Source organism: Rhinolophus sinicus, linkage group LG11, assembly GCF_036562045.2.
Source record: "Rhinolophus sinicus isolate RSC01 linkage group LG11, ASM3656204v1, whole genome shotgun sequence".
In the NCBI taxonomy this organism is placed as follows: domain Eukaryota; kingdom Metazoa; phylum Chordata; class Mammalia; order Chiroptera; family Rhinolophidae; genus Rhinolophus; species Rhinolophus sinicus.
The window spans coordinates 57,073,864-57,088,951 of NC_133760.1; the positions used below are offsets into that span (position 1 = coordinate 57,073,864).

At 39.1% G+C, this 15,088-nt stretch overlaps 1 protein-coding gene across 7 annotated transcripts in view; it reads left to right on the plus strand.

The window, feature by feature from the left end:
- TPK1 (thiamin pyrophosphokinase 1) overlaps positions 1-15,088 on the plus strand; it is a 260,377-nt gene that overhangs the window by 131,224 nt on the left and 114,065 nt on the right. For all 7 annotated transcript variants that reach the window (XM_074315232.1, XM_074315236.1, XM_074315230.1 and 4 more), the window contains one exon: positions 6,272-6,418. In XM_074315232.1, coding sequence (XP_074171333.1) covers positions 6,272-6,418 — 147 coding nt within the window. The remainder of the gene's footprint in view (positions 1-6,271; positions 6,419-15,088) is intronic.

Consider the following 15,088-nt stretch of genomic DNA (forward strand, 5'->3'; position numbering starts at 1 on the left):
CGTAATAGTTTAATATCTTCGTCACCTCACATATTCATGTTATAACTGGAAGTTTGTACCCTTTGACCAAAATCTCCTCACTTCTCCCACCCCTCAACTGCTGACAACTACCAATGTAGTCTCTTTCTGTGAGCTTGGTTTTGTTAGATTCCACACATAAGTGAGATCATACGGTGTTTGTCTTTCGTCCTCTGACTTATCTCACTGAGCGTATTGTCCATAAAGGTCCATCCATGTTTTTGCAAATGGCAGGATTTCCTTCTTTCTCATGGGTGAATAAATATTCCATTTTATGTAGACCGTGTTTCCCCGAAAATAAGACCTAACCGGAAAATAGGCCCTAGCATGATTTTTCAGGATGACATCCCTTGAATATAAGCCCTAATGCGTCTTTTGGAACAAAAATTAATATAAGACCCGGTCTTATTTTCAGGGAAACATAGTACTATATATGACATCTTTATTCAGTCATCCTGTGATGGACAGTTAAGTTGATTCCATATCTTGGTTATTGTGATAATGCTGTAATGAACATGGGGGTGCAGATAGCTCTTTGAGATCCTGATTTCACTTATTTTGTATATATATATATCCAGAGGTGAAATTGGTGGATCATATGATAGTTCTATTTTTAATTTTTTGAGAAATCTCCATATTGTTTTCCATACTGACTGTACCAATTTACGTTCCCACCAGTAATGCACCCGAGTTCCCTGTTCTCCACAGTCTTGGAAAATGTGTCATCTATTGTCTTTTTGATAATTGCTATTATAACAGGTCTGAGGTAGTATCTCATTGTGGTTTTGATTTTCATTTCCCTGAAGATTAGTGGTATTGAGAATCTTACATACCTTTTGGTCTTTATTGGTCTTTTTGGTATGTCGTCTTTAGAAAAATGTATATTCAGGTCGTCTGCCTGTTTTTTAATCGGATTATTTGGGGGAGGGGTTGGCTATTAAATTGTATGAGTTCCTTCTATATTTTAGATATTAATCATGCATCAGATAAATGGCTTGCAATATTTTCTTTAATTCCATAGGTTGCTTTTTCATTATGTGATTGTTTCTTTAGCTTTATAGAAGCTTTCTAGTTCGATGTGTCCCTCTTATTTACTTTTGCTTGTATTGCTTGGGCTTTTGGTGTCATTACCAGAAAAATTTTTTCCAAAACTGATATCAAGTAGCTTTATTCCCTGTGTTTTCTTCTACCAGTTTTATAGTTTCAGGTCTTGTGTTGAAGTCTTTCATTCAAATTCATTTTTGTGAGTGGTGTAGCATAGGGGTCCACTTTCATTCTTCTGCATGTGCTTATTCAGTTGTCCCGATACCTCTGTATTTCGACACAAATTACATTTTAGATATATTGCATAAATAAAATATATCTTACCTTTTTACTTTTTTCAATGTAGCTACTGAAAAATTATAAATTGCCTGTTTCCCATTATATTTCCACTGGATAATGCTGCTCTATTCCACTGTTCTCCCCTATAAGCTCGAGCTCTGCATCTTGTCATCAGATTGTATCACTCTTATCACTCATTGATATGGTCATTTTAGTCCTGGTCATTTTCCCTCATGTCTTGATGAAGTTAACATCTAGGTCACCAATACTTTTTTCAACACTACTATCTTAATTCATGGTAAATTCCATATACACTTGAATGAACCTTCCAATACACTGAACTGTTGTTTCCTCAAACTTGACCCCTCACCCCCAACCCTGGTTATCTTGTTTACCTCTGTACGTGAGCTACTAAATTCTATGACACACCTAGACCTTGTCTATAGCAAGATTTGCAAACCCTCCATAATCTCTTGAATACATTTGACTCCCTCTCTTGTAACCAGACACCAACAAGTCTTCAATTCCACCAGCCTCTGATTAACTGGCCATGCTCTTTGACTGTCCTTCAATCCCTGTTTCATTCTGTCATTTATTCAGAAAATGTTTATTGGACACCTATTATTCCATGCTGCATTCTAAACACTAGAAATAGAAAATCTCTGCCATCGTTTTGCTTTCAGTCTAATTAGGGTGACAAATAATTGGACAAGTTTAATACAATACTTAGCATGGTGTCAGATAATGACAATTGCTAAGGAGAAAATTTAAATCAGGAAATGGGGATATAAACTGTTGACACCTAGTATGGGGAAAGTTTTAGGTAGACAGCTAATGAAGAAAATCAGCTAACCCATGTGAACACGTGTGTGTGGGAATAATGCATTACAGGCAGAAAGAACAGCCAGTGAATGCAGCCACGTATTCAAGGGCTCTGCTGTATTCAAGAAATAGAAAAGAGGGGAAAAGCATAGTTGGAGAAGAAAGGGGAAAGAAAAGAGAAATAGAAGGGGAGGTCAGAGAGTTACCTGGATATTAACTAATTCAGAGCTTCGTAGGTCCTAATAAAAAACATTGGAAAACAACTGGAGGATTTTGAGCAGAAGAATGTCATAATTTGATTTACGTTTTAACAGGATTATTTTTTGATACTGTATTGAGAATGATTGTGGGCAAATTAGTGCAGCAACAGAAAGAGCTGTTAGAAACTATTGTAGTATTTCAAGTGAGATATAATGGCGGCTCACAACCCCTGACAGATTTTGGTGGCTCGAGCCATGGTTACAATGAGGTCAGAGGTAGTGAGAAGTGGAGAAATTGTAGACACAGATTGAAGATAGAATCACTAGAATTTCCTGAGAGAATAAATAAGGGTGTGCGGGAAAGACAGGAGTCAAAAATGATGGAGATTTTGGCTGGAGCAACTGGTAGGGGAGAAGAGAGTGTGAGAACGGGATTGAGGGAGAGGCTAGGTTAACTCTGAGGTCTCCGCTGGATGTCCACACACACATGTCAGGGACTAATAAAAGTCAAGGACTTACAGTGGCTTAACAACTCTCTATACACATCTAGCACTTCCATTCTACTCCCGTTCCTCATTGAATTCTAGCAGCTAGCCTCCTGGTGCTCTTTGAAAGTGCCTGGGGCCATGTCACTGCTTCAGGGCCTCAGTGTAGTCTGTTCTCTGAAATGTCCTGCCCCAAGTTTTCACCTACTGGCGCATTCACTCATAGTTTTCCCGTCTTTGCTGCTACCCTAGTATTTTTCAGTGTAGCCTATTATTTAAAGTTGCAGCCCCCCTCCCAGTCCCCCCATAGTTATGCTTTTGCTAGTCTATTATTCTCTGTTAGCACTTACCACCTTTTCACTTCTAACATATATATATACATTATCAATTATGTATTATCCTCCATTTGAATGTCAACTCCATGGAGCCTGCAGTTTTTGTCTTGTTTACTGATATATCCTAAGTGTTTAGACTAGAACGTAACATGTGGTTAATGAACAATAAATATTACCCGAAGTAACAAATGTGAAATAAGTTACTCTTTTCAAAAGCCACTAGCTACCGGAACCCTTGCTAAGCAGGGAAGTACTATTTTGTAGGAATCGGATGATGTTAACTGAGCCTAATTAGCTTTGTGCTTCCCTGCTTCTTTATTCAGTTTTCCCTGAGTTTTTATATGCGTGGGGGAAGCTCAGTAAATACTTGTCTGCTATGTGGTGAACACTGCAGCTGGCATCTGTGATTCATAGGCCTCTTCTCAGAGAGGTGCACAAGTGTAACAACTGCTGTAACAAAGTATGACAGGATGTGGTAAGGAATAATTGTGTTACTTAAACTGGGCAGTCTTGTTTGTTCGTTTGGTTTTGATGACGGGTCTGAGGCCGACACTTGGAGATGGGGAGTGACACCACAGGGAAGCAGATGAAATTAAAGGGCGGTTACACTCACAGGTCCGAGAGAGGGCGACGAGTCGTGCCATGCTGGGTCTCCATGGGAGGAATGCCCGAGGAGCAGGCTCAGGCAAGCAAGTGGGGAGCCTGGGAGCGAGCAAGGACCGTGGTCAAGTGCCTTCCTGGGGGGTCAGGATAGCAAAAGCGTGAGAGGATTTCACTGGTGTGTGTGAATGTCCCTGGGCACCAGTCAGGGGAGGGCAAGAAGGGGAACGTGTGGCAGGGACCAGCCTTCTCAGCCTGGTGTACTTGGTGTCCTGGGCTGTAGCTCACAGCCTGTGGGTGGGGATGTTAAGGCATCAGGGAAAAGATAAAGTTTAAAAAATGGACAATACACTGGGTGATGTTAGAAATGAATGCACAGGGCTTTGGATCCACAGAGAAAGGCACCCCGGCTTCTGTAAATGGTGTGTTTACTGTCCCAGTGGTGTTATTGTCCTAGAGACTTAAGTCTAGCCTTGTAAAGCCTATGTCCGTACACAGGGCGGTGTCCATCTCCTTCTGTCTCTGCACATCAGATGTGGGCCTCACAGCCAGAACTGCAGAACCAACCCAGGCTCACCCCTCCCCTGCCTGCCTGCCTGCTGCTCGCATTGATTCTCTAATGTTTTTAATCAGTCTTGCTAAATACTTCTGTAGGGAAAATGAATAGTGATGAGAAGGAATCTTGCTGCTTCTTTATTCTGAGAAATTCCGTGACTGATTTACAGATACTGCTTATTCATCACGGAATCCTAGTGTAGAAGACGGGATTAAATTGCATCCTTAAAGGTTATGGGATCCCTCAAGGCTTAGAGTATAGTAATGAAAAATTGAGACCATAAAAAAGGGATTCCAGAATCTGCATAGTGAATAAACTATTTTTCATCAGGCCTGGCTTCGTATGTGAATTTAGAATTACGTGGATAGGAATACGCCATGTAAATACTTTTTATGGAGCCATAGAACTTTCTCCACTTTACAGTTCATATGTAATTTCTTTTCTCATCTTTCTCTTAGTTTATAGCAAATTCTCTTTAGTTTTTTTCCTGAGGTCCTGCATAATTTCTGGGCTTTTTTCCACTAGTCTGGAGTGGCTCTAATAATAAGGGCCTCTGAATACAACTAGAAGCCATTTACTTGCCACCCCCAGACAGAATTAGGCAATTCTGAGCCTAATTGCTTAGAAAGTATTCTTTTCTTCAGAAGATTAACAGAGGTCCCTGTCTTCCTACATATTCAGAGGTCCTCCTCGGCCCCAAATCGAATTCTTAGAGTTCTCGAAAAAGCTCCAAAGATAGTATTAAGTCTTATAGACATGTATGTGTGCCTGTCTTAAAGCTTAAAGTACTTTAGCTTTGCGATGAAGCATCCTATCCAAAGTACAAATTTCCATTCTCCCTACACTCTGAAAAAGTCAGAAATAGGAAACTCACTCCAAACTTCTTGGTTCTTCTATGTAATTTACGTTTTGTGTTTTTATGGAACCCCATTCTGATTTAGATATTCCTACAGTGTGGTCGTTAATCTATTTCTTCCTTAGGCTGATAAGTCGTTTCTCTAATACTTGATGCAAGAGACTGTTACCCCACGGCCTTTCACTTCCCTGCAGCCCTCCGTTACCCGTTGTATTATGTGTATAAGGACAGCATCATGGTGATTTTATCTGTAAATATCCTGGAACTGTATTGTCAGCAAAAGGGAAACATTTAACCAAACTAGACTGTAATCATAGGAAATGATCTCTTCAAAGTGGAAAGTGAAAAAAGCAACTAACCAAACTACATGTAACAATAGCGAAAATGAACAGTAATATAAATGCCATACTACTAAAAATAACAAAGGTAATAGAAGAGTGGCTCATTTTTTAAAACAATCCTATGTTTTAGAACATATTCTAAATGCTTTACACTTATTAGCTCATGTAATCTCATTTCATCCCCACAACAACCCTTCATTGTTACCCAATGTTTGTACTTGAACAGATATAAAAGGTACAGAGAGTTTGGACAACTTGCTAGGTTCAATAAAAAGACAGTACAGTACAGATCCTCAAGAATTGCTGGTCAAGTGACAAACCTGAAAAACAGGCTCAATGGCAAGTGCAGGGTGTTACGAAAGCGCCCACAGTCCTGCTATGGGAGTGGGCGAAAGAGGCACCAACTGCCAAGTCAGGGAACCTCCCAAACGGGAAGAACACAAACACCGAGTTGTAAAGGAAGAGTTGGCTAGTTTTCCAGCTGCATGAGCAGATGGGGAAAATAAAATTTATACTTTGAAGCTGGTCTTCAGACTTGACTCTGCCACTCACCAATTTTGTCTTCTTGAACGAGTAACTCAGTCCTTTCATCTGAACAGCAGAAATGTTATCTGCCATTTCTTGATGGCTCATCAGATAAAATGTCATATCGAAAGCTCTATTTAGGTGCTTGATGCTCTTTAGTTATTTAAAATCCTTTACATACGTGACTCCGTTTTACTTTCCTTTGCATAGGTGGATGTGGTTGTGACGTTGGGAGGACTCGCTGGGCGTTTTGACCAGATTATGGCGTCGGTGCACACGTTGTTCCAAGCAGCTCGCATCTCTCCTCTGCCAATCATAATCCTCCAAGAGGAGTCTCTCATCTACCTGCTCCAACCAGTAAGTGAAGCATAGGTATCACGTCAGCACTTCGCCTCCACGCCACTAGTAACGTTTGAGTAGATGAGGAGGAAATGTCAGCCCTGTGTGTGTCCTTGAACTATGAGTGAAGGTGACCATGTTTGTTTACTTGTGTCTACTTGAGTCCACTGCCTCAGTTCACTGAACAGGAAAAATGTGGAGGAGAAGCCTCAAAGTTTTCATTTTATTGCACCCAGGGGAAAAAAAAGACAAAAAAAAAACCAAACTGTGACTTTTAATTAAGTTCACTGAGAATTAAATTTAGCACTTTTGCATTTTGAGCAGCTGAATGTGAGAAAAATTCAACAGTGGAAACATAAAGCTTGGCAAATATTTCAAATGGAATGCTCATGTATTTTCGGTGTTGTCATTATAATTGGAAATTGGATTTGATTTTCTTAAGCACTTAAAAGAAAATCTATAGCTTTTACTGTTCTTAAGTTGACTGCTTATTAATTTCACTGCCTCAGGATAAATTTCTAATGATGATGTCATTCATATCCAGTGGTAAACATCAAGGAAATTTCCCATCAGTGTAGTTCTTAGAACAGAATTCTTATTAAATAAACAAGTTGCATAAGGTTGATTGGTGAATTTCAGTTTGAAAAATAATCCTTTGCTAACATTTTTTTAAAGACAGTAGACAATGTTTTTTTTTCCTTTTTTGCCTCTTGTTGTAATGTTCTACTTATAGTTTTGCTTCTACTGCATCTACTGCCCAGCATTTGTAGCAAGTCATTACCTAAAATTGTCACTTGGTTAATATAGTGGGTGTAATGTATGCTCACCATTGTTCAGCCACTTTTACATTTCTGGTTGTGGCTCCTTTGCTTTCTGGAACAATTCTTGTCAAATATGGAAGAGGAACTGAAGAATTCAGTTTTCAAACTCCATGCTGTCCACAAACAATTATGGAGCCCCCCCGCCCCAATGCCTGTTGCACTGCCAGGCAGCTGAGGATTTACAAAAATACTAACATATGATCTTTGTTACTATTGTCCAATGAAGCAGATATAAAACATAAATCTAAAGCAAGGTTAAAAGATTGGTGCATACAGATGATGAAAGATTCTATAATTTGATTTTGAGTGTGGTAAGGAAAGGCTTCACAGGGGCACTCACATTTCATTCATTCAATTAATTCAGCAAATATTTATTGAGTCCCTGCTACATGCCAGGCACTTCCAGGGACACAGCAGCCACCTGTACAGACAAAACCCCTTGATTTCATGGAACATTCTACTGAGCTTACATTGCAGCAGAATTTTCAAGGTTGAATGAATGTTTGCTATGGAGGATGATGGTAAAGTCATTCAAGCCAGACAGGGCTCCTAAAAAAAGAAGGAGGTGCAGGGCTCGTTGTAGGACCTGCCAGGGGTTCTATGCAGTGGCATGGAAAATGTCCGAAGCTAAGACTAGAAGACGAGTCAGCATCCTGAGAGTGAAGAGCCTCGAATGCTACACAGTGGAGAGTGAACAGTTCTGCCATAGGTTATAGGAAGACATTGAAAGACTTCAGTCAGTGGTATGACATGTATCTGTGTCTTCTACTCTTGTGACGCATTGAGCTTTCTTTGTTGTATTGAATCAATGATATGATGGCTGGCTGAAGTAGTCAACCATGACTTGTCCCTCTGTAGGCACTCTGGTTAATAGATTACTAGTTAGCTAACGATGCAGTTATATTTATGTTTTATAAATGTCTGCTTCATTGGACATGAACTGGAGAGCAATTTTTAAAAAATAAAATTGGAAGATGAACTGATAGAAAAATCCACATCTAAAAAATGGCGTCTGCTCTTAAGATCTTTTCATTGTTGTTGGTATTTTGTACCTTCAGTGCAATGTGTATAATTGTGGACTTCTAAGTGTATTCAGTTGGGAGTCACGGGATTGCCTTCACCTGAAGATGTCTGTCTGTCGTCAGTTTGGAAAACTCAGCCATTATGTTTTCCAGTATTTTCTCTGCCCTGTTCTCTTTTTCTATTCTTCTGCAACTCCAATTAAACAAATATCGGACCCTCTAATTGTATCATATCTCAAAACTTCTTTTCATATTTTCTGTGTTTTACTCTCTCTGGGCTTCATTCTGAAATTCTTAATTGCTTCTGTTTCCTACTTCACTCTCTTCTGCTTCAGCTGCGTCCGTTTTGCTGCTAAACCCATCCAGTGAGTTTTAATTCCTGCCATGATTCTTCTTTCTTATATGTTTGTCCTTTGCTCACATTTTCAGACTTTTTTTAAAACATAATTATCATACTTATTTTATAGGCCCGAATAATTCTAACATCTCTGGTCTTTATAAGTCAGCTGTCTTTTATGTTCAGTTTTGCTTTTGTATGTTGTAACCTTGATTCCTTCTGTGTTTTATGACTTTCGGCCATGACCTCATGTTTCTGGGAACTTCACCTGTGGGAATTATTTGAAGTGTGAGTTAAAAGTGAGTTCAAGGGGAATTTAGGGCGAACCCTAGCCCAGTTATTTGTAGACATTGATAACTTAGGACATTTTGTTGGAGATGCTTTTGGACCATGTAGGTGGTGTGAATTCTGAAGATAATTCTGCTGGGTGTTTGACCTCTGGTTACAAATGCTCAGGGGAGACTTGTTAGCTCTTCTCAGCTACAGAGTGCTGAGGTTTGATGGGGCAGCTTTCCTGGCAGTCCAGTAGGAGTGTTATTTTTATTCATCTTTACACTGAGTCTTGCTTTATTTGGTACAGTCTCCTTTTACACTCCCACCTTGGGCAGACCTTGGGCTTTGTCTCCCAATGACCTTTCATACTTGGAGGACTTAGAAACTGAAGTTGAAGTTCATCTGATTTGGTAAACACCAAATGTTTAAAAGATGAAAGTTAGATTTGATGTCTTTTTCAATCAAAACTTAGTTTTTGGAGTCTGAGTACTCTTTTTAAGAAAATAAAACAGATGTTTAATTCATTTTGAAAGAATCCTTTTAATTTTTTCTAGCATTTTTAATTCAGTTGGCCAGGGTACTAGTCTACTCAACTGCCTCTGTAAATCAGGTCCTGCCTTGTCTATGCTGCAGCAATAATTAACCCCCAAATTATGGACACTTAACCAAGATTGTTGTTTTTTTTTTCTCATTAATGGAAAATTTGGTGTGGTTTGGGCAGCATCCTCCATTTTATATCTAAGCCAACTGGAACATGCTGCAACAAGGGAAACAGATTGCTAGAAAGTGGTACCCCATGTTTTTAAAGGCCAGACTTGGCCGTGTCTTGTGTCATCTTTGGTGGGAACACAGTTCCACTGTCTCAGCCCAACTGCAAGGTGATCTGGGAGAAGAAGGCTGTGGCCCAGGACGTGGAAACACTGTGTGATCACAGAACACTGTTTCTGTCAAATTGCCAGAAACTGAAGTTTAGAAAGGAAGTCTGGGTCATAACCCTATATAATTTCTAGGAACGTAATTTTATGTTTTCATTTATGAAACATGTTAAACTTCAGTTTGCTGTTAAAGCAGAATCCCCCATTTGCCAAGTACAGTAATCATGTTGAGAATACCTGCAGCCTACATGCCCAAACAATGCCTTCTAGATTCTCTCTAGTAATTTTGACTTTGTCTCATTGAAATAACCAGAAAATTAGTTTATCCTAAGAAAGTCATTATGACATAGTGTGGGGCAAAAAGCTCATACGTGACCACACCCTCTGTCACGTAGCGTGACCGTGTTTAGCACAGACTCCCGCCTGTGGGCTCAGCACTGCTGGCCTGGCTCCTCTTTGCCACGTGATTCCAGGGGATCTTCCCAGAGACACATTCTTGGTCCCTGCTTTTCAGTCACTTTGGATGAGAATATAGTAAGACATTACTAATATAAATGCAGCAGTCAAATGATTATGTTTGAGGGCTTAAGATGTGAACCAATCTCATCTAGTCTACCATTATTTTTAAGCATCTTTAAATGTTCACTTCTGAAATGTGATTAAAACTAAAAATTAATTAAGCAGTATTAATGAAAACTAAAAATCAATTGAAGCTGTTTTAAAATTATTGCATAGAAACGTTCCGCATCCTAGAAATGAGACTTGCATCTTGGAATTGAACTGGCTTTGCCAAGTGTCTTTACATATGACTGTGTTATATGCTACATATACATATACACTACAGTATGCAAATATATTAGGTACTGTGAGTATTCTGGGGGCATATTCAGAAAAGATGGCTGTCCGGATACTGTTCATTGTATCAGGACTTACAGAATGGACAGAAGAAACCCCATAAAATTAAATTGAAACTGTTTTCAAATCGTATGGAACTAGGCTGAAGAAAATCAATCTGTTATGCTTCAGTGCCAAATAAAGAATGGTGTACTTTTTTAAAAACATATTTTTAAATTGAAAGTCAACAAATAGCTGTTCTCAAGAAAGAAGGTAATTTTGCAGCTATTTCAAGGAGCATCTCACTGAGCTTCATAACAATACTGGGGGGAAAACAGGACAGATAATACAGCCACACAGTAGAGTGTTTTGACTAAACACTTTTAATGGACTAAGATGCAAATGACAAGCCATTAAAAACAAGTCATCATCCAATTATCTATAAACAGTGTGTAATTCAGTGGCCAGTGGGTGTGTGTATATAACTGTATATCTACATTCTCGATAATATTATTTTCAAATAAGATAAACCTTGGATAACTTTAAGAGTATATCCTACCTTCCTTGTTACTGTATCCCTACATTAAACCAAATGACTCTGAATTTTCAACTATAACAAAATCTGTATACAATAAGAGTCTTTATCATGTAAGTGGATTCAAGGAGATTACCATTGAGCTTTGCTAAAATACTTCAAAAATGGTAAAATTCAATGTAAGTGTTAATTATGATGAATATTATTTTTGAGGACAGTGTCTTCTGGACTTGGTTCTATAATTATAGGTTGTCTGAAATGGAAGCTAATAGCAGGAGGAGTAAGACATCTTATGGGAGCTCTTTGGCTGATACGTGTTTTAGTGGTGTGTCTACCACATAACTGTTAAGTGGCTGGGGTAACCCTAGACCCGTGCGCTAACATGGGCTTCTCTTAGTCTTTCTAAAAAAAGCCTCCCTACCTTCAAATCATCTTAGTGCTTCTGTAATGTTCTGTGTTTCTTTCGAGGAGTTTACACATGGGACTCTTACGAGCGTGTGTTATAGAAATGCGTAAGCATCCTTCGTTCGTTAGAGTTACGGTTTTAGTCATTTGGGACTGACTAGTAGCAATTCATTCAAAGTTCTTTGGGTTGTTCCAGCCTGAAGTCTTTCATCTCCATTATCTTCTCAGTCCCTTTTCTGTGACTTATTTTTGTTAATTAAAACTTGAATTTTAAAACAGGGAGGCAGTAGTGTAGTTTCAGATCCATATAAATATGGAAAAATGCCTAGAATTTTTTAGCTGATGGGTTTCTTAGTATATAAGGTTTTTTATCTTGTGTTTTGGTATATTTCACTTACCTATGAGTCAAATGTCATCGTGAGAGAAAACCTCTGTAGGTAGCATTTCCTTTGAAGGAATGTTTCATCTGCCATTTTTAAATAGAAAATTAAAATCAGAAAGTGTTATAGATCCTTCCTTAAAAGGAAACACCCCTCTTTTCCTTCCAGAAATGTGTTCTTAATAAGACACCATGAGCTTTCATGAGCAGATTTTATGAAGCTGATGAGAGACACCTTAGACGTGAAACACCACTGATGTTGGTGACTAGTTAGGCCTCATTCCTTCGGAAGACAGGCGCTCAGAGCCACGGTGCCGTGCTCACCATGCAGAGTGCGAATGGCTCCAGGTCTCACACACATACTTTCTCATTTTCTGCTCTGTGCTTCTCACGAGTACAGAAACATTAGCTTCTGTACACTGAGCATAAATTATCTTCTACCTGCAAGTTTTATGGCGGTTGGTAATACAAGTTAATAGGATTTACGGCCAAGAAATGAGATGTCCAAGAGTTAATAAGGCGTGCCTTTTACATTATCCTAAACCTTGTTCGGTGGCTCCTGTTCACTATTTCAGTGTCTGACGGAGGAGAGTGGTGTTACAGAAGAGACTTCCGTCAGGTTTTAGCTCACTTGAACGAACTTCTAAATGTGTTGTAAATATTCTTTTTCATGAACTTAGTCACATTTACTACTGCTTGTTTGGCTTTTTTTTTCCTCTCATAAGATTAATCAATTACTATATAAATTCCCAATGTTTTATATATTGTACGTTTGTAATGCTGGTAATGAATATAATAGAAATATGTTAAAATCTGAGAGAAAGAAGCTGAATATTAATGACGCACATTTGGTGATGGTGTCTGCTGAGAACTGAGGGTTTGGCCCTGTCGCCTCGCACGTGCACGTGCCCCGAAGTCTCATCAGCATTAACACCAGAGATGTGGTTCTCACAGTGATATGGAGATCTCAATTCTAGACAAACTGATAGTCTTCTTGCCGTGTATTACCCAGATATTATTCCTTTCTTTGCAATCGACGTTATTTATTCTTCCCCCATGTCTTCTCGTATATTGTTTTGTTCTCGCCTGGCCTTTTAGAATCTCTAGTATAAACTGTAGAGTATCACACAACCATTTAGTGTAAACAGTGTAAAGACGTAGAGATCATTTTCTAGATGAGCAATTGTAAAGCCTTAAAGGTAAAGTAATTGGCCCAAGGTTTACGTAGTATTTCTTTGAAAGAAAATTGAGGCTGAAAGTGAAGTAGAGCTCATGCAGTGAGAGTCTAAAAAAAAGATTACTAGGCATTTAGATCTCTAAATGGCCTGCCAAACGGAGCTCACAGCCGCCCTTTCCTCTTCCATAAATAAGTAAACTTAAAAGTGAGTGTGTGTGTGTGAAGAGATAATGGAGGGTGTGAGGATGTGTGGGAGAGGGAGGAGTCGGTGTAATGACTGGGCTTCTGGATTAGGTGTGGGTGCTGTCCTTCTCTGTGATGGAAAATGTAAGAAGAGATCAGAATGGGAAGACGGTCAGCTGACTTTGGGATATAAAAAGATTAATCTCTCTTTGGAACCTAGTAGAATTGCCTACAAGGATCTCTATCTCTGTCTCTATCTATCTCTGTCTCTATTTGTAGAAAGAGAGAGCGTGCTCGCAAGTGACCGGCCTGATGATATACTTTGAGAATCATTATTATACACATGATAAAATTAAAACGTTGGAAGCAGACTCATCACCCTGGAAGAAATGGAGTGAAAAGTGCAATGGCGGATGGTAGAACCCTAGGGAATACCTTAAAGAGAAGAAATAGGAGAACTAAGAGAAAGTCTTGTCACTGAAACCAAAGTGGTTTAGAGTTTGAAGAGACAAGGGAGTGATCAGCAAAGGAGGTCAAGAATAAAAATGATGTAATGAGTTTGGCAGCTGCGAAGAAACGTGATTACGGCACAATTTTCATGGCAAAATATAGGTAGAAACCATATTACTATCAGTTGAGTATTAAATGGGAAAGGAGATAGAAATACTTTCTCTTGTAGTACTGTTTACTCTCTTTTTATTCCCTTATAGTAGTTGAATTTTGGGGACTAATCTGGGAACTGATGATGCTTATGAATTTATTTGGTAGATACCATTTTCCAAGATAAAAGCAAAAACAAAACAAGAACATATATGTTGGGGATTATGCCTTTATTTATTTCCAGGTGTGCCAAACATGCAGGTGGTGGGCACATCTGTGGACGTGCATTGTTCCACTCTAAACTGATGAGCTACTTTTCCACCTATTTTAAATCTGAATTCTCTTCCAAAACCAGGGGTCTCTGGGCCCACCCCCAGCTCCACAGTCCTCATAGGCCTTTCCCTTCTCCCCCTCTCCCTGGGCACCTGTGGTGTAGACATAAGGCACGGATGGACCTTTGAGTCTGACCTTTAAATCTCCCCGTCTCTGGTCTGTTGTGGTGTCAGTGTTTGTTACACGGCCGACAGAAAGTGGTTCCTGTATTGTTTTCCAAACTGATTACAACTGCTCTTTTCTCTGCATATTTGATCCCACTATTCTCTGCCAAAAATGTGTTTTTTTTTGTTTAAAATCCCTCTCCTAAAGCTCTACTCAAAATCCATCTTCTGCACAGAATTTCCAAATAAACCTCTGTAAACTTCCCTCATCTGAATTATTTTCATCACTTTTTAAAATCTTTTTCTGTTTCCTATGGGCCTCAGTCTATCTGTACAACAAAATTTATTAAGACATAACTTTTCTCATTTCCTAAACTTTAAAAAACACAAAATTGCTTATTTTCGATAAAAAAATGAAATGATTATCACATTTAGTTCATCCAATGCTAGCCAAATCCAAATAAATAGGAAGTTTTAGGAGATCAAATTGTATCATTTCTACTATCAAAAGTGTTCATTATTGTCTCCCTGTACTTTATGAAGTACAGGTGTCTGGATGTCCCCGGTTGGGAGTCAGAGGAACTTTGTCCACTTATTTCTCAGTTGGCAGGTCCTCTCTTCCTAGTTTGTTGGAAGCTCCCTTGGGGGAACAATAGCTTCTTTTAGTGGCTGGTAATGTGTTAGTACTCTTGAGCAAATAAATGAGGATGATGGTGGCAGGGGTGGTAGGTTTTACAGCAACCTGGATATAATGAAATCTCAAGGGGAAACGCGTGAAATAACAACCCTGACACTGACCCCCCACCCACA